Source organism: Thalia democratica, chromosome 9, assembly GCF_965202585.1.
Source record: "Thalia democratica chromosome 9, ktThaDemo2.hap1.1, whole genome shotgun sequence".
NCBI classification, from domain to species: domain Eukaryota; kingdom Metazoa; phylum Chordata; class Thaliacea; order Salpida; family Salpidae; genus Thalia; species Thalia democratica.
In genome coordinates this window covers 23,418,207-23,433,023 of record NC_139173.1, presented here as the reverse complement: position 1 = coordinate 23,433,023, position 14,817 = coordinate 23,418,207, and the positions used below count along the sequence as shown (strand labels likewise).

Below are 14,817 nucleotides of genomic sequence, written 5' to 3'. Positions count from 1 at the left end.
ATGTGTTATTCAAACAACTCTCTTTTAAGGGGATTTTCTATATTTTATGATCTTGGTTAGTTATCTACAAATGTATTAGAAACTGAATTCAAATACCCTTCAATTTATGGTTTTTTATTTTATATAATTACTACATGCTTAGAAAATAGGTTAACTTACTTTTGAACCTTACAATTTTAGAGTTCAGCTTTTTAATTCTTTTTCAAATTATTAGACCAACTTGTGTGGCCTGATTGTGTATGGGTACTAATGACAACTTTAAAAGACTATTTGTTTAACATTGCAAAATCAAAACCCATGGCTTACACAAACACATAAAAATACGTTTTTTATATAATAGTATATAAAATGCTTTAATGCTTGTAACAAGTAGTTAGTTTTTAATTTTATGTGTCAAATATGTTAATGAAATATTTCAAAAATACTTTCTACAATTACCTATTTAATGCTTTTAAAGCTATAATTTTAAAGATATTTAATTACCTAATTAAGACCTAGTTGTTTTAAAATTATTAGCAATTTTAGTAGCAGTTACAAAATTGAATGCATTATTCTTTAGAAAAAAATGTCTGACAACATGCTAATGTTAGTTAATCAAATTTTCAAGGACATTTCGTTTTTCAACCAGCAGGTCACCAACCTGCTTGCCCTCGTTGGTGCTTGCTACGCCCTCAGGTACTCCTTCACCTCCTTCAAGCAGCTTGGTCAGGGACTGCTGTCTATTGGCTCAGCTTTCAAAGCAAAATCTCTCATAAAGAACTATGGAAGATGGGCTTTAATCACAGGTAACAATAAAATTATATATACAGGGTTGCCATTTTACCTGGAAACCTGGAATTTCACAATTTAGGCAAAAATAACCTGGAAAAACCTGGAATTTGAGAAATTTTGAAAAAAACCTGGAATTTTAAATAATTTTAACATTTTCAGTACTAAAATTTAAATTTGACACAAAAAGTTTATTGTATAAATAAGATTTTTTTGTCATGATTAAATAAATTTTTGTTAAAAAACACATTTAAAGTAACTTTACAGCATCTTTTAAATGTTTTTGTACTATTTAACACAGTTTCTTTTATAAAAATTAACTTGACTAAAAATAGACCCAAAAATGTTTATTTTTAAAAACCTGGAAGAAATTTGGAAAACCTGGAAAAATTTTTGAAAAAATGAGCGGCAACTCTGTATATATGACTGCATGTTTTAACAAAAAGTTTTTATGGCTATAAATGATAGTTGTTTACTAAATCTATGCATTATTAAACTTATTTTGCTTCAAAAATTTATATTTTTTTAAACAAAAAAAGTTTAACTTACTTAATTACTATATTTTGTGTTTCTTATCAATAAAATGGGTATGTTAGAAATTTTAACTATAGAAATTTTTGAATATTTTTAAAAAACCAGTCTTTTTTATTTTAAAATACTTTTTTTTACTTGGTTTTACAAAATTTAAATCTAGAATTAGTTATTTAAAACCAATATATACTTGTAGCAGGTTTAATGCAAAGTAGTTATCTAAACAAAATTTTCATTTTATAAAGTTACAACTAGGTGTTGATATAAAAATATACTTGCACTTCTTAAAATATATCAAAGATGTTTTTACGTAGTAAAAAAGGGCTTTTCTACTTTAAACAAGTTAGTTTATTGCTTGTAAAGTTTAAACTACTTTATACATTATTATTAGTTCTACACTTAAAATTCATGATTTTGATGCTTCTAAATATAGCATATTTTTAGCTATGATGAATATATAATAATTTTTTTACATACTTTTATTTTCGTTTGTAGTTTTATGTTACATCTGATGTTGGTTTCAACTTTTGTTGTTAAGACAATGTTTAATGTAAAATTTACCACATTTCCTTACAATGTGTTTTAATTATTTTTAGGTCCAACTTCTGGTGTTGGTAAGGCATTTGCTATAAATCTAGCTGCTAATGGACTGAACATTGTGTTGGTTGGCAGAAATGAAAAACAATTAAATTCTCTTTCCAAGTTTGTTTTTTTTTTCTTAACTAAAATTTATAAAAATACTTTTCAAGTTTTTTGTTTTGCTTTTTTAATCTAAGTTGCTCTATCATTATACTTAGTTGTATATATATTGAAAAACATAAAAAAGAACAATTAAGGAAATTTTATAATATTTTATTACTTTAGGTATAGTCCTTTTTTTTAAATTGTTTTTTAACTCATACTGCGTTTGATGAAATTTTAACTAATTTAGTTTATCCTTAATTTAAATTTTTAATATGTTTTTGTTTAATGTACTTCTAAATCTTAAAGTTGTTTTTATTTGATAATTAAAATATAGTTGTTCTAGTACATACATTAACTTTTGTTTAGTAAAGTTTTATTTTGAGTTTAAGTTGAATATATTTGGTATGAAATTTTTTAGCATTTTTTATTTTTTGTATTCATTTTGGTAAACTTTTTTTTTCAGGTTGCTCGAAGTTAATTATGGAGTTCAGACAATAATCATTATTGCTAATTTGGAAAATTTTAATGACAAAATGTACAAAAAGTTTAACAACTTGTCACTGGAAATAGACCTGGGGATTCTAATAAACAACGCTGGGTTACATTATGACTATCCTCAACTGTTCAATCAGGTGATTGTTACAGCATTAACTGTTCTAATTAAAGATTGTAAATAGATATTAGTTTTTTATTCAAAATCTCATTTTTGTAGCCTTAAACCTGTTGTAATAACCAATCAAAAGCTTCTTTTTAATACACTTAGAAATACTATATTTAACACTCAGTCAAATTTTTTTTTTAATTTTAGTAATGTAGAACTAATTTAAAAACATACTTTCAACTGAAATTGAAATTGCAGTAGTTATTTTTGGTAAGTTTTTTTTTGGTAAAATTTGATCTTATTTTAATTTCTTTAAACGAAGTACCATACATAAGTGAAAAAGTTTACCAAACTTGAAAAGTTTTCATATTTTAAAAACCTAAGCTTCTAAGGTATAAGTTTTAATTTATGTTTTACTTTTTTTTTGCTAAATGTAGCTTATCAGAAATTTAATTTCTGATATTTTTCAAGTTTGTTTTACCAAAAGCCGAAAATTAACAAAACTAAAAATAACTCATCTGAAAAGCCTAGTGTTAGTCGTATAATGGTTCATCTGCTAAATTTGTTATTTAAAATATACATTTACTGAAACGTTAGTGTGTAAAGTTTGTGTGAACTGTTATTCGTTTTGCCTCTTGTTGTTTGTTCAGGCTAACTCAGGGAACTTTTCAAATTTTGAAAAATTCAGCCTAGCTTTGTAAGTAAAATAATACTTAAAGTTAATCTTGTTTTGTGATTTATTAAAAAAAAAATTCTATGTTTTACTTTTCTTCTTACATATATTGTTTTTAAACTTCTGTAATTAAAAAAAAAAACTTTACTGCAGATAAATATAAAAAAATTTATTATGATGTTTATTTTAAAACACAAAATTTCATATAAAAGTTTTAGAAATGAGGTCAGATTTTAGTTTTCCTGGTTTAAAAAACGCAACAAATTAATATGATACATAGCTAGATGTTTATTGTAAGGAAGGCTTGTTGCATAAAGTGTCAAATCCAAAAAGTGTGTAAAATAATCTGTTTTATACAATACATAAACTTAGCTGAATTTACAAACTTGGTTTTTTAGAATTTTTAAATTAAAAAACAATCATTAATTTTCTGTCTAATTTTTCTTTATAACAGCTCGTTTTTAATCTTGTTTACGTCTATATTAATTTCTATCTGTTTTGAATGCATTTGATTCAAAAATTTAAATAAGTGGAGTAAACTAAAAATACTTAGTTAACTGATAGTAACATAAGTTTATGTAACAAAACCTTATTTATTAGCTTGAATTTATAAACGGTAGGCAAAGTATATTATATATTATCATACTCAATTAATAAAGGTTGTTAAAATAATCATCTAATCCAGTGTTTCCCAATTTTCGAACAACAGTTTGACTAAAGTAAGTATACTGTATGTTCACATAAACTTTGGTGTTTTCTTAAAAAAGTTATTTTATACCCGATCTGTATACTTTAATTGTCAAAAACAATATCCCTTATTGGTATTTTTAGTAGCCTTTAAGAAATCTATGATATTTTTTTATTATAACTTAGTACACATAATTCAAAAAAGTTTTAATATCTTTACTAACCAATTATTTACTTAATAATCTAGATTTTAAAACGTTTTTATTACTTAACCTTTTGTTAGCTAAGTTTGGAAATTAAAATTGCCACTTGTCTTTTGTAAACATTTTATTTTTAAAGAGCTTTGATCAATTTTAATCTCTAAAGGTTTCCAATGTGTACTTTTTACTTTATAGATCACAATAAAAGTTCTCGATTACTGATAAGGAGAATGATCAATTTAAATTTTTTTAAATCTATTTATAGAGTCTATTTGAAATAAATTTTATTCAACTGATAATCTCGTACAATTTAGTTCAAACGAGTGAAACATTGTATTGTTAACAAAATTTAAAAGTTTGAATTGAGTGTTTCTTATGCTAAAAAATCTTACCATTAAATAAAATATTTTGACTTTAAATGATTCAGCTCACTTCTTGCAATACACCTTTAACTAACCCATCAAAAAAAACAGATTATCACTTATTACATGTTTTTCTGTGTTGTATAATTTTTTCAACTTATATATTTTCATTTTTTATACATTTTCATATAATTTTTCATTAGTGTATCATATATGTTCACTAAGGTGGATTACAAGTAAAATATACCTTCAACTAACTCATAAAAGAAGCAGTTTACTCAAAAAAGTTGTAATATCTTTATAAACTAATTGTTTGCATTATAATCTAATTAAAAGAAGCAATTTATCACTTAACACATGTTTTTCTGTATCACGTTTCTGTAACTCATCATACATGTTTTCACTCAGGTGGATTACAAGCGAGTGAGCGACATGTGCGGTGTGAACGTGTCTTCGGTGGCGAAGATGAGCCACGCCCTGCTGAGCGGGATGATGGGGAGGAGGAGGGGTCTCATCGTAAACATGTCCTCATCCGCAGGGATACTCCACTCCCCCATGACCTCGCTGTACAGCTCTTCTAAGGCTAGTTTATAAAGCTTCCGTACTTAACTTTATTATTAAAATTAAAAATATTTTTAATAATTTTTTTTTTTTTTTTAAATTTTTGTCTAAATTTTTCAACTACCATGGTACCCCACTCTCCCAGCAAATAATTTTACAGCTCTTCTAAGGTTGTTTCATAGATTCGTAAACTGTTATATCAGCTATAATGTAAAATGTTTTAGCAATAATTTAAATTTTTTTAAACGTTCTCACCATTGGTTACACTATGCTCTGCTTCATAGCTCGCTAACATTTCTGTTGGTTCTAAACTCTTTCATTAAATAACTTTAGAGGTCTTAAAAGGTCGTTTATAGACGCATTGAACTGTTTTAGCAATAGTTTAAATTTTTAAACTTTTCACGCCCACTGTTACACTTCTTCAAAGGTTGTATACATTTCTGTTAACAAAAAAATATTTAAATTTTAAAGAGTACATAAAACATTTTTCTTTTAAATTTCAATTGTTATTTAGTTGGCTGATGAACTTATCTTTTATGATATCAATGTACAGCTTTTCTTATGCGTAATATTAAAAACTTAACTATTTGTGTTTGAATAATTTGATTTAAGGTAGCCTGCTGGTAGTTTTAGAAAAAGTTTCTCATAAATTTTTCTAAAATAATATGGTATCTGTTTCTTATGGTCTCGAAGTTATTTTAAGATTGATGCTGTTTATGTTTAATTATTATTCATAAAGGTTTAGTTAGATTGATTATGTAAAAACTATGAAGCATCTTTGTTTTGATGTAAGGCTTTTTATTAATAATTTTTTGACACTGTTCTTCCATTCAGATTATTAACTTTTTTTTTTTCATCTATCTATACTCTCCAATTATTATCTCTTCTTTTAATTTTTCTAACGTAGATGATACTTTATACTACATTTATGCTAAATAAAGTAGCATATGTGTATAGTTAAAGTTTATATTTAAGAGTTTTTGTTTAAAGCTTTAAACTACTTGTCACAACCGTTTTGTTGTAATGTTTCTATTTATGTATAATTTTGTTAACTTCCACTTTCTTATGATTTCGTTGTACAGAAAAATATATTGGGTGTAATAACTAATTAAAAAATTTGTTTATTTTAGTCTTGTTTTCAAACTATAGCTTTATACAATCTCAGTAATATATTCATTGAGATTTTTTTTGTTTCAACCATTAGTTCATTTAAAAATGACAAAAAAGGTGTGCTACAAGCCTACAGTAAAAACAAGTTAATCTATAAGTTAGGTCAGTTAACAATTACTTACAAGTTCTCAAAAAAATCATAGTCTTAAACATTTGGTAGGGGGCAGAAAAATTAACAGTAGTTCAGCAACAATTCATCATTTTATTATTAGTTCATAATGTTTTGATATCTCAATGTTAGTTATTTTCAAGTGGTATCAAAAACCGAGATGGTTTAAAAAAAACTCTTCAGTAGACAGTTTACTTTTTAAACCTTAAGTCTGAGCTATGTAGACAATAAAAATTTGTTTGTCTGACCGCATTTTTTTGTTAAACTTAAGTTTATTATTTGTGTAATTTATTTGGTTTTTTATTACTGTTTATTTCACGCTATTTACTTTTATTTTGTTTAGTTATAATAGTTTTTGTGTAATAAATATACTTACTTCTTTCTTAGTTCTTATTGTTTATATTGATATAATAACAAACCACTATATTACTCCTGTTTTTACCACCAGTTAACATTAGTTAACCGGGAAAAAATTATTTCCGTCTGTTTTCTGTAAATGAATATTTTGTTAATAGAATAGTTAGAGTTTTAGTCGGATCCGTTTTTTTTTCAGACTAGTAATTCAGACCATTTTTTATATTTTATAACAAGTTAAACTTTTTATATCATATACTTTCTTATTTGATACTTTACAAGTATGGTGATTGCGAACAGGGTAAAACACCTTTAAGCAAAAAATATTAAAATCTTCTAGAAAAAAGCTCTAAGTACGCATTTTTAAAACTGGAAACTAAAAGCTAACTTCCGATTTAATTTATATGGGAAACCTGAAGTTTATGATACTTTGTAAAATTTTGATAAAGCTACCAGATATTGTTCCAGGCTAAACTGAACTCAAAGTATACTTAGACTTCAGAGAATACGATCAAAGTTGTTTAAATCAAAAGTTTTATTTCTAAGATGCAAACTAAAAAAAAAAACTTAAAATAAAAATGGAAAGAACAAAAAAAGTTTCTTAGCTTGTCCATTTTTTTGAGTAAGTTCAATTTCTTTCCAATTGAACTTAAACTAATTTAAATGTAAGAAATACTTAAGTATTTTTTTTAAGTTGAATAAAAGCACTTTGACATGTTTATTTTTTTGTTTTAAACTTACTTATTTCAGAAATTTATTACAATTCTTATCCTTTATAGTAACTAGTTAGTCTTTCACACTTGAGTCTTCTATACAGTAAGCCAATACCAAACTTCGTAAAATATACTTTTAGGTCAGCAATTTTGCCATAATATCAAAACTTTTGTAAATCTATTAAACATATATCTCAAAATATCTATAATATCTCAAAATTTTAAATTTTATTACCAAAACAATGTTTCACTCGCTTGAACCTAGTCAAACGAGATCATCAGTTGAATAAAATCTGTAAAAATTTTTACAATGACATGCAAGAAGACATTAGGCTATACTTGGAGTAAAAAACTAAAACAAAATGCTAAATAAAAAATATAAACTAAATAAATAAAAATAAAATCTAAATAAAATTTATAGTTTAAAGTTTATTTAGATTTTATTTAGTTTTTGTTTTAGTTTTAATCATAATATTTGCATACATTTAAATTGACAAGATTGAATAAAGTTTTCCTTCAAACCAAAATTTAAATTTAAGAATTGAATTAAAACCGCTTTTTTTTATCATTCTAAAAAATACTTGTACAATTTTATTTCTACTATTTAATCATTATTTAATTTTTATAATCCATGCAAATCATATAAAGTTCCAAAACAAGCTTAATTTAACATATTAACTTACTGTTATTGTACATTTTTAATCTCACAGTATTGCATTAGTTTATAATTACATGCTTTAATTTAAGTTATCTGTTTCTGTTTAGTTTTTTCTTTTACTCTACTCATGCGCATTGAGGTGAAGAACTAAAATTTCACTTTAAAACGAGCTTCATTTTGTGCACGTAAACTGAATAGTGACGTTATACGTTTACCCAACCAGTTATTGTGTTAAATTATAATTAAATAAATGAGGCTGCCGTGTTTTATTTACTTACAACAAAGGCCCAACGAGTGAATATTTGTAACGAGCAAAAATTGCTCGCACCATTTAAAACTTTTTATAAAATTCTGAATTTTGAACATTATTTTTCTCTATAACTAACATTGTCATTACTTTTATATTTTTATTTAATAAATTTAGTAGAACCTTGCTTATTATTAATCTTCAAGTTATTTGTAACACTGTGTTAAATGATTTATTTTTTGAATTCCCAATCAAAGTTGACACAGTCCTTTGACAATATCCATTGATAAAGTTAAAATGTAGCCAATGAAATCTCCAAATTAAACTTTATTTTTACTATACTTGGGTCAATTTGTTTTAGAAAAAATGTATAAAATACTCTATTTTTAGTTTTTAAATTTAACACTGTATTAATAGTTTAAATAATTTGATTTTATACCTTCTCTTGTTGCCACGTCGGGAATGTTTTTTTAACATGAATTAGACAAAAAGTTTGCTGTTCTATTATAAAGATTTAGCTTGTAAGAGCATGTATATCTAATATTTACTATTTTTAAACAGAAACTATCAAAAATAATGTATACTTATAGTTTTGAGAGCTATTAATGTTTTTTTAAACAACTTTTACGAGTAAAAGTTTAGATAACAACATAGTTGTAACAAAACTTAAACAAATACTTCTACATAAAAAATGGTTTTCTACATTCATACATTTTTCAAAGTATTCTGTAACATATCAACATGGAATTGATAAGTTATTTTAATTACAAAAGGTTTTCAAAGAAGCGAAAGTAATAATAAAAACTACAATAATTATATATATATAAACTATTTACAGACTTCATTATAATTTGAACGTGTGAAAATAAAAAAAAAGAATTGAATTCCTTAAACAATTAGAAAAAAACTTCAACATTCACTAAAAACCCTGAAGGCTCTGAATCCTTGAAGACAATTAGCACAGAGCTGTACAGTTTCAATAAAATTTGTTTGAAAATTTTTTTTTAGCAACGAGAAGTTACAACTTGTAATTAAACAGCTTTACTTTAGTTTCACAGCAATAAACAAATTTGAATACCTTAAACTAAAATTTCGTAAAACTTACAGAGGTTTGTGGACCACTTTTCCCAGTCGCTCTACCACGAACTGAAACCGCACAACATCCACGTCCAGTCCCTGACCCCCATGTACATCAACACCAAAATGACCGATTACTCGTCGTTGCTGAGCAGCAGCGCCCTCCTGTGTCCCAGTCCCGAGCGGTACGTGAAGAGCGCGCTTCTCACCTTGGGGAACTACCCGAGCAACACCGGATACTTCCCACACACTTTGCAGGTTTTTATTTTTTGCTGTTTAAATTATAACTTTATGTAATATTCGAGTACACTTGATAAGATGTAAAATTTTAATACTTCACTATAACTAAAATAAAGCGTACTTGTTTTTTTTAGTTTGTATTTTAATAAATGTTCATTAAGGAACTTACTGTATTTTGGATATATTTTTATACAGTCAAATAATGTAGTTATGGAAGTAATGCTTGTATATTAAATTATCTATGTATTTTTTTTTGTTCTCTATTAAATTTTTATTGTTAAAGAGTAATTTTAACTGATAAACTTAAGTTTAACTAAAATTTTAGTTCTTTTTTTTTGTGTAAAATCCATCTCATAGATTTTTGTATAAAACAATAAAAACATTATTCTATGTACAACTATTTTTAAGCTTGTTCGCCAATTAAAATCTGTTTTTAAAGTCTAAACGTCACAAACATTTTCATTCAAGATTATGTTTCAAAATCTAATCAATTTAAAAATTCAGCATAATTAAATTTATTGATTTATTCTCATTGATTACTCACACGTAAAATCGAAACAATGAAGACTGGTTGATACAAGTACAAATAAATATTTAATTTTGAAACAATTTAATTATATTTAAAGCAAACCAATCCTTTTAATTTCTATTTCCGACCAACTCATGTTAATAAATTCTTTCGAGGTAAATAAAAATTCTCAGAGTAGTTTAAAATATTTGTAACAGGCGTGGATCATACAAAAATTGCCTACGAAGCTAGCTGTTTGGGGTGGTCATCAGTTTCATAGATACTTGCACAATGTCGGTGTGAAAAAATTCAAAAATGAATAAACTACTGATCTAATAATTTGTCAATACAATTAATATATAAATATAGATTTAGCTTTAAACGCTTTAATTTGTCTTATTTTGTATCTTTAAATTGCTGAAATATATTAAGTTTATCTTATTATCATTAGTTAATTTAATGTAGGTTGAGCTAGTATTGTGCATCACTTAATTCTTACTGATAATGTTACCCATCTTTCTTTTTCTTGCTTATTTGAATTAAAAACTAAGCAAGTTTTTAATTAAAGTTTAAAACTATAGACTCCGCTTTATATTTTAAGTACAAGCTTGCATGCTCTTTTTTTTAATTTAATTGAACTATAATGTGTAATTTAACAGATCTTAAATTTTTTATCATAACATGTCTTCCAGGCACCTACTAAGAAAAAACTTTAAGTAAGAATACAACTAAACGCAAATTAAATTCAAAAAAATTATTTTTATAAACATGATAAGAACTGTATGGAAAAAGAATAACTGTGTAAAATATAAGCTTGTTAGTATTAAAAAAAAAACAGTTACACAGAATTGAATTCAATGCAGTAGTCTACCGCCTTATAATTTTATTTCCATGTAATTCATTATGCAGCATTATTGAGATTAGTTGTCGATTTTATTTGTGGTACTATTTTATTATCTATACCTTTTCAAGTGTAACCAACATTTTTTTGCTTTAATTTTTGTTTTTGCTGAAATACGTTTTGTTGTTTAGTCCTTATTATTTGTTTTACACAATTTATACAAGTAAACTCTTTATTAGTTTAAAATAATTTGAACAAATTTAATTTTTGTTCAACTTCTAAAAAATTTATTTATGAAATTACTTTTGATTATTAGCATATTATCTAATTGATGAAAATAAATTTGATATGTAGATATAGTTGAAATGTTTGTTGTTGTAAGTTTTACTTTTAAAAGTGTTATTAAATAAGGAAGTTTTTCGGAAAATAGATAGTATTTTAGTATTATTTTAAGTTTTTTTTGTGACTTTGTTTCGCTGCATACATATAGGTCAATTTTGAAATAGTTTAATATTTATATAGTTACAAATCTCTACTTAACATGTTTCATTTTCTCAAAATTAAGAATCACTATCTAACTATGAAAACTACCCTGTGTTTAAAATACTTAAAACTATTTTGACAACTTAAATGTCTCAAAAAAAATTTCCAACTGAATAGAATCACTACATTTAAAACATTAGTTATTCATTAAAAGTTAAACCAGGGTTTTTTCAACCAGGGGTGAATTCCAGGGAATGCGAGATGGCTTTTCAATTTTGTTTGATAAATAAGGATATTCTTATTTAATTTGGGCGATTGTAAGCCTAGTTTTTTTTTACTTAAAAAAACATAACTATCGATTTTCAAAGTTAACAAGCAATTCAAATCATATAAAATGGAGTTCTGGATAACGAGCAAAAAAATAAAAGATCTTAAGATTTTTAAGCTAATTTTAAAACTTACACTAGATATTATGTACTTTACACATATTGCAAGGGGTGCGAGAACAAATTTAAAGATTTTAGTGGCGCGGGACATCAAAAAGGTTGTGAACTACTGAGTTAAACAAAAAAATTATTTTTGCAAATAATCTTTACCTTAGCCACTTTATAACTTACAGAAAGATTTGTTTATTATTAACCTAAAAAGTTGAGAACTTTTTGTTTTGCAACCTTTTAAACTAGGTTTAAAGTAAATAACTATAAGAATTTTGAAAATTGTATTCGGCTTTTATATCTTATTAATTTTATATTTTTTGTGAATGGTAAATTATTTTAGTTGTAGATACCTCTAAGAATATCACAACAAACTTTGAACAAGTACTATTTGGTTAATAAAAACAAAGAGCCAAAAAATTTTATAACTAAGCATAAGCATTTAATTGTAGAAATTAAGTCAAATAATCAAATAGTTGATTAACTCAATAATGACTTTTAGTTAAATATTAAAGTTTTATATTCTTGTCGCAAACTTATACGCTATTAATTTTATAAAACTTGTAAGCAGTTACACCATTTTTTTACAACTTCGAGTATGTTCATAATTTTTTTAATACTAGTATAATACCTCTTACTGCCCTTCTGCTTCATCATTTCATTATAAACTTAAATTCAATAAATTTCTACCACTAGACTAAAGGTCGCCAAACCGCGGTGTAATTTTCAGCTAAAAATTTACTTTTTTTAAACACAACAACAACGAAAATAGTGGTAAAAGTTTGCAAGTAAGTATTTATTTAATAATTAGTAGTGTTTGCATATTTCATCATGTACTTTGTTTGAAACAATAATATTTTATTGATTATTAAAATCAAATTAATTAAGTGTAGCTCGTGGAAAACTTTTTCTATGCAATTTGACCAACGAAAAACTTTCTATAGAAAAATTTATCCGCTACTTATAAGAAGCTACCGACTCTTGCCCTAGACAAGAACAAAAACATTAGTTCTTATATCATATTTTAGCATATTACTTACGTGTAAAGCAAGCACTTTGATTTATGAAACAACTAAGTGAACTAAAATTTAAAATAATGCGAAACCAAACCTTTAAAGTAGCATTTTAACTATTGAACTTCTCATTTTACCTAGTTATGTAATTTTTAAATTCCAATTTTAAAATCAAAACTGATTAAACTTGACACTAAAAATTGTATTTTAATATTTTTTGAAAAAATGCTAATAAATATTCTGATTCACTGCATTTAAAATTTAAAAATAAACTGTTTCAATTTAATAGGTACAAATTTAGCATCATTAACATATGAAAATACAATTCTATTAAACTAATAAAAATGATTAAATAAGCAAAATACTAACTGTAAAGATTTTTTATTCGGCCATATGTAGGCGAAAGTGTTTAGGTAAGGACTTAAATTTTATAAAGATAAAACTAATTGCATAACAACACGTTCAGATAGTTTAAATTTTAACGTTACATAATTTGTTTAAACTTATCTGTTTATAAAAATAAAATTTCAAACAAGACAAAGTTTTGATTATTTTATTAGTGTTTATAATACAAATGAGCCAATCATTACCAAGTACGTCATTACCAAGTAAGCTTCATCATAAACAGTTTCATTTGAATTTCAATTTTCTACATTGAGTTAAGTATTTTTATTGACCCAGAAACCTATAATACTTCAAACTAGTTAATGTAAACTAGGAAACTAAGGACTAAAACTTGAAATGTTTTTAAAACATTTTTACTTTTTAATTAAGGTAAACAGTCATACTATATTTTTTTATAAGTGTTATAACAGGCTAATTATTTCATTAGTATTGTGATATTAGTCTTAATATTCATGCTTATCTAGTACTTTAGAGCGTATAAAACCATTTTTTTATATTTAAGCAAAGAATAAAACAAGTCTATATATTTAGTAAAACTTTTAACACCTCTATGTTTGGACGTATTTAACAATGACATTACAGTTCAGCAAAGTTTAACTTGTTGAAACAACTTCTGATGCTTTGCAAATGTTTCAAAGTTTAAAACCCTAAGAGAAAAAAGGTTTATTTTAAATTTCAAAGCTGAGCACACCAAAGATCGCCACAAAAACTTTTTCACTCGCAACGTACAGCACGAAAAGCAGTATCAAAACTGTTCGAAATATAGTCAGAAGGGACTTGTAAAACTGGATAGAAATTTTAAAATGTATCCAAACCAATGAGGAAAGTTTTAAAAACTAGTATTGATCTTTTCCATTGAAATCAATAAAACGTCTAGTGATGTAGCTTGAGTGAATCTACAGCCTTTAAATTTTCTTAAAATAAAAATTATATATACTTCTTTGGCAAAAACAATCTTGCTACTTGTTTGACACAGTTAAAATTACTCAAAAGATAACAAAGATTAGGTACAATACAAAGTAGTTTTTTAAGAATGTAGAAATACTGAAGACTCGTTCAAGCCTCAGTATTACTATTTTATCAACAACAAAAATGTATAAGAGTTGCTGAAACCTCAGGAGGGAAAAATCTTTTTCGAGTAAAGTCAGCTGTTTAGAGGCAAAGTTTGATTCATAAAGCAACGAAATTTAAAGGATTTTTTTAAAGAATTTGTTAGTTGTTAAAAGCCACCAGAATCATCTGACATTGTCTAGTCATTGTACCAAAAACTCTGAGATCTGTTCAAAAAAAAGGGGTTCTGTTCAAATTTATTAAGATAAATACATTGATAAAATTTTTGCCGTGTCATGAGTGAAATGTAAGAGTAATACAAAAAAAAATTTAACTTCTAATAAGACCAAAGCTTAATGAAGAACAATTTTTTGCGATAAACAAAAAATAAATTGTAACCGTATTTGTCTACCAATTTCAACTTAATAGGCTTTATTTTCGGTCCGGA

At 25.4% G+C, this 14,817-nt stretch overlaps 1 protein-coding gene across 1 annotated transcript; it reads left to right on the top strand.

The window, feature by feature from the left end:
* The first annotated feature begins 565 nt into the window (after positions 1-565).
* On the top strand, positions 566-11,209 carry LOC145844118 (inactive hydroxysteroid dehydrogenase-like protein 1). The gene is made up of 6 exons (XM_082951474.1): positions 566-785; positions 1,896-2,001; positions 2,447-2,615; positions 4,915-5,088; positions 9,426-9,653; positions 10,362-11,209. The coding sequence occupies exons 1-6, from the start codon at positions 566-568 to the stop codon at positions 10,464-10,466; spliced, it is 1,002 nt and encodes a 333-aa protein (XP_082807600.1). The 3' UTR covers positions 10,467-11,209.
* Positions 11,210-14,817: the final 3,608 nt, after the last annotated feature.